The following is a 5,679-nucleotide window of genomic DNA, read 5'->3' on the forward strand; positions in this document are numbered from 1 at the left end:
TCCTGAAAAGCAGAATAAACATTTAATAATAATTGTGGAAATACAGTGTGGGGTGATCATTCCACAGAACAAAATGAAATAAATAAACAATAAACACCGACTTCAATGTTTCCATCTTCCCCCCCACTGGTGGACACATAAAAGTCTATTTAAAAAGCAATGAACCTAACATTCATCAAACATTCCCTAGAGATTCATCAATATTTATGTGTTTCCAATACCGGAGTTATCAACGAGGCAATACTTTAAAGACAGACCCCATAAATTTCTACCTACAACCAACAATCTCCGCCTTTTCAATGTTTTCATATCTTCTGATTGTGATTTTTTTTGGTTTTACAAATATCTTTAAAGACTTGAACATTCACACAGATTCACTGGATGATAGACGGGTTTTATTTGCATGTCAAGCTGCACATAGACCTCAAAGAACCTGGGTGATCCAGCAAAACTAGTGTATATATCTTCAAAATCATTTGCTGTTCGTTGTTTTCAAATGTTTGCAAATGTTTTCAGTCCCGGACCAGACATGATAGTCTATCTTCTTTAAGAAGAATCAGGCCACGTGTGTTTTCCTGAATTTACTGGAAAAAAGGATTTAATGGTCTCGGGGGAATAGTAAGTGTGGAGTTGAAGATTTGCAACTTTTTGTGATCCAGCCCCAGAAGGATTTGGAAGGTATTGGTGGGCCAGGAATTGGAGGTGGCTCAGAAGCATCTGGTGGATGATATTAAAAAGGGGTCATGTCTTTGAGAATACGGGAATTGGAGTCTGGCCTAACATAGAAAAGGCGGTGTGAAGCCTCGGAGCTTGGAAGTCTCTCAAAGTTTGGGTCAACCAATACCGCTGAAGACAATGTCAGAGAGAACCAGGAGACATGAACTTATGTTATTTTTTTGATGGGCTGTGATGTCACTGATCCTTTTTGAGGGAAAACATTAGTTGACTATTTTGTGTTCTTGTGGGAAGGGCATATTGAAATCTAAACTGGCGTCTGGAACACCTCTATGCAAGCAATGCGTTTGGAGCTAATCCCTCTCTTGCCATTGGCTGGTCTCTGATTAATTCCATTAGTGAATTATGGTTAATTGGATTTCTTTCCCAAATTTTTGGTCAGGACATGTGATTTATGACTTGTACAGGCCTATTCCAGTATCATGTGATAGAAAAGTGAGGGCAATATAGTGTAAGCTCCGTACGGGCTGATATGTATTGTTCCTATTCATTCTTTAGGAATGTATACCAATATTATTTAGCAGAATTGCTTTCCAGTAACAATTCCTTGGCCAGTTTAGTTCTAAATTTAAAAAATGGTTTAATTTTATCTCCAGGGTGTACAGAAATACTCTGCAGGATGATTGCCTTTATTATAAAAGCAATGTTGGTTCATATAGATAAGACAGTTGTATTAACAGCAGGTAAGAGATCCACATGGCTGATTTTCTGTCTGAATTTTTTTTTCCAGCTACAGCTGAAGACTAGGAAACAGGAATATTAGATTTGCCACATTCCTTATATGAACTAAAAATAGAATCGGGGATATAAGGGAGTAACCCACCTCACTAGCGTAAGGAGTTTAAGCAGAAATTTACATGATAAATGCAGTACTCATAAATAGATCCATAAAACCAATATCTTTAATTTAGAATTTAATTTAAAAATATTGGTTTATAAACATAGCAAATAATCTAAAAACATAGAAAAATCCTATTCAAGAAAGTAGTAATTTCATCAAATTTCCACTATGTCACTAGGTACCCAGCGCGTTTCACAGTTTCAGTATACAGCTTCTTCAGGGGATTACAGCCAAAAAATAAAAAAAAAATATCATCGAACACTATAGAAAAATAGTACAAAACATATCAATATATAAAGAACTGGTGGGTGCTAATCATTTTTTTCTAAGTTCATCAGAAAAAAATCGAGATTGTCCTCTGTGACAAAGCTGTGCAAATCTAAGCAGTCAGGAGTGATTAAAGAATCTTAAAAATCCATTAGGTAATACAGCTCCCATAAACCTTTTTTATTCTCTGCATTTACTTATGAACTTATGAAGAGTTAAATGGTATGGAGAATGATGTCAAATATCAAATTAGCTAAAACCTCCCCCTTTAGCTCAAATATACTGCCTGGTCCCTTCTTATCCTAAATTTACTATCCACAGCTTTTTTCCAATGCATTGCCAAGACCATGCCCACTACGGGCCAGGCTGATATAGCATTACTAAGCTTTGCATCCACAATCCCGCTCTAGTATGATGGAACCATGACCTTTCTCCCCAGCAAGGATCACTCACTGCCTGGAGGTGTCAGATGGTATTCCCACCCATTAACTCTTAGCTATGGTTTCATCTCCTGCACACGAATCTGTATTATTCATCTTATGAGGTGACCATCAATGGGCCACACAGGCAAAGTGCCCACAGGGCACCAGTTTTGAATGCCTATTTTAGAGGCAATATATCTGCATTTCTTGACCTTTTTAACATGGAAATAATTTTCATGTCTTCATGGAACCCCTTTCTATAATTTCTATATCCACAGGTCAGAGTATTTGTGTGGTGTGGTGCTTAGTAGGAAAAATTCCTCTTACATGTCACCCTTACAGATAGCCAAAAAGATCATTGGTGGCACGGAACAATGCTTAAGAAACAATGCAATATTTTATGTAAACTTTCTTTTATTTTACAGTCATGAAGACAAAAAAAAAAGCATAATGTTTCAGTCTTTGTTCCTACTATAATTTGGGATAATACACAAAAAAAACTGAAAAACACAAAATGGAACACCATATAAGATTCTTACTTTCGTAAACTCACATACAAGCATGTATATAAAACTAAAATGACGACACCGATTGGGTATGGGAAATTACCACAATTTTAACCTTCAGCAAATTAGATTTGTAGCGTTGGACTGTGTTTATCCTGATTCACGAGAGGGAGATATTGATGAAAAAACACTCTTGCTAAGAGAAACTAGATTTTTGACCCTAAGGCAACACAAACTCCTGGACTGAAGTCCTTAGCTTTAAAGTGTTTCTCTTAATAAAAACATAATTTTTTACATGATTTTTTTTTCCAGATGTGCTGGTATTTGTTTTTTTTGCTAAATTATATGCTATAAATTGTGTATCGAATTTAATAATAACTATTTAACAATTTTAACAATTTACTGTATGCTTTGTTTTAATATGTGTTGTTTTTTTTAATATTTGGATGTTCATTCCCTTAATTTGTCTGCAGCGGGGGCACATAGCCCAGCTTTTATCCCCTTTCACCCATTGGGGTGGTATACACCCTTCTGCCAACATCTAATGTTCTAAGCGAGGCCTGTTGAGGGAAGACCCCGCCTTAGAGGGTCACTTACAGTGGGTGGGACATCCCAATATGAAATAGTTTCAGGTGGACATGGCCTATTATCCCATTTTGAATGTCATCAGGAGGATGGCTTTTAGGCCTTATAAGCAAAGTAAGGAGAAAGGGAGCAGATGTGGGGAACAGAATCATTGCAATTTATATTAATGCTGAACAGAGGCATATAAATTAGGAATCTGGTAGATTTCATTATGCCCAGGTTAAAGTGTCCCTGGGCTAAGTGGAGATATGTTAGTTGCCAATGTTTCAAAGATATTTGTGATACCCACTTGTCTTGGAATTGACTAATTGATTCTATTTGCTTTACATTCTTAGTATTTTATAGGTAGGATGTCCTTATTCATGTTATTTATCTTTTTGATTCCTATAGATTAGGATACAGCCTGTTTGGATCCTTTTTGTCATGCTGTTGGCTCTGGATCGCCTTCCTTTCCTGAGAAATCAACGGAATAGATAAGCATGGTTTTAATGTTTGTATCTATTAATGTAAGTTTAAAAGTGACATACTCCTGATTTGTCACTTATTTATATAATTTGTTCATATTCCAAAGCTGCCCGATTCCTCCAGAGATAATGTGATCCTGAAGAAGCGGATTTAGTTCCGTCAAACGTGTCAGGCTTGGCTATTTCTTGGAAATGGATAATGATGAACACATTTAATGTTTTGTATGTGGTGTTCCTGTACTGTATATAACAGGATTTTCCTGTGGAGATAGCTCTGTTGTAATTTATTGTGAATTTTATTTATTATGTTATTGGTTTTAATTATTATTCTTTTAAGCCTAAAACACCCCTTCAATTTATTTTGTGTTTTTTTGCTACTATTCCTACTCTATGTTTAATGAACTAGAAAGATAGGATTCATAATCTTGTTATTGTATCTCCTCTACCTACAAATATTATGTTTCTGTTGCCGATTTTCATTTTCCGTGCTGATTGGTTACTTCACTGAAAAATTGTAATATGAATAATATTTTTTAAAACAATAATATCAAAGACAACAATGGATATCAAAAACAAGACACAAGTGACAACTTTTGAGTTTTCTGGACTAACTGATGTTGAACAACTGGTTCCGTTCCTCTTTGTATTCTTTCTTCTGGTTTACATGATAACTCTGGTAGGAAATATTGGGATGATTGCCCTTGTCTTTGCCTGCTCCAGTCTTCATACTCCCATGTATTTTTTTTTAGGAAGCCTTTCTTTGGTAGATATTTTGTACTCCTCAGTCATCACACCAAATATGTTGTCTCATTTCCTTTTACCTAAGAAATCCATTTCATTTCTTGGTTGTGCCCTCCAGTTTTATTTCTTTTGTGCACTGGTAGGCACTGAGGCTATTCTTCTCTCCACCATGTCATATGACCGCTATGTGGCTATCTGCCACCCTCTTCACTATACCCTAATAATGACCAAGAAGAAATGTTTTGATCTGGTGTTTTATTCCGCCTTTGTTAGCTTCTTACAGTCCATTGTGCAGACCAGTTGTTTGTTCAGCCTTTCATTCTGTGGATCGAACCTTATTGACCATTTCTACTGCGACATCAAACCACTGCTCACACTGTCTTGTTCCAGCACTCTCCATTGTAATATTATTACCGTCATCCTTGTAGCAGTCTGTGGAATATATATTCTAATGACAATCTTCTCATCGTACACATTCATATTTATTTCAATTTTTAGGATTTCATCAACTAAGGGTAGGAAGAAGCCCTTCAGCACATGCTCATCACATATTATTTGTTTTTCAATCTTCAGTACAGCTGATTTTCTTGTCTATCTGCATCCTCATTCAGGTGCCTTAGACAAACAGGACAAAGTGGCTTCTATCTTCTATACAATAATGACCCCAATGCTGAATCCTCTTATCTACAGCCTGAGGAACCAGGAGGTGAGGCGAGTGTTTGTCCAAGCAATGCTAAAATACTTCTGATGTAGATATAGCCATCCCCTGTGTACTGAGCCCTAGGCATCTGATTGTTCCCTTCAATAGGCAACTAAGCACTGATGCCGTCTTGTTTTCCACTGGTGGAAGGAGTTGAGTAGATCAGTTACTGTTAGCTGTTTCAAAATATTTGATGTTTTTTTATTTACTACATCCAGTATTCCTTCAATTACCAATTTCATTTTATGAGAAAGAAAAGAATTTAAATCTGGTGAATATGGAGGATGTTCCAGCGTAGTAATGTGTTTGTGGGTCAGACAAAGTGCTGTGTGAGAAGGAGCACTGTCTCGCTAAAGAATGAAACCATTTTCCACATTTCTGCCGTCTTCTCCTGACTCTTTCTCCCAGCTTTGTCTTC

At 36.5% G+C, this 5,679-nt stretch overlaps 1 protein-coding gene across 1 annotated transcript; it reads left to right on the top strand.

Moving 5' to 3' along the window:
- Window positions 1-4,379: 4,379 nt before the first annotated feature.
- On the top strand, window positions 4,380-5,309 carry LOC140322087 (olfactory receptor 5AR1-like). Its single transcript, XM_072398725.1, has one exon. The coding sequence runs from the start codon at window positions 4,380-4,382 to the stop codon at window positions 5,307-5,309; it is 930 nt and encodes a 309-aa protein (XP_072254826.1).
- The last annotated feature ends 370 nt before the right edge of the window (window positions 5,310-5,679 follow it).

The sequence above is a fragment of the Pyxicephalus adspersus genome, chromosome 2 (assembly GCF_032062135.1).
Source record: "Pyxicephalus adspersus chromosome 2, UCB_Pads_2.0, whole genome shotgun sequence".
NCBI lineage: Eukaryota > Metazoa > Chordata > Amphibia > Anura > Pyxicephalidae > Pyxicephalus > Pyxicephalus adspersus.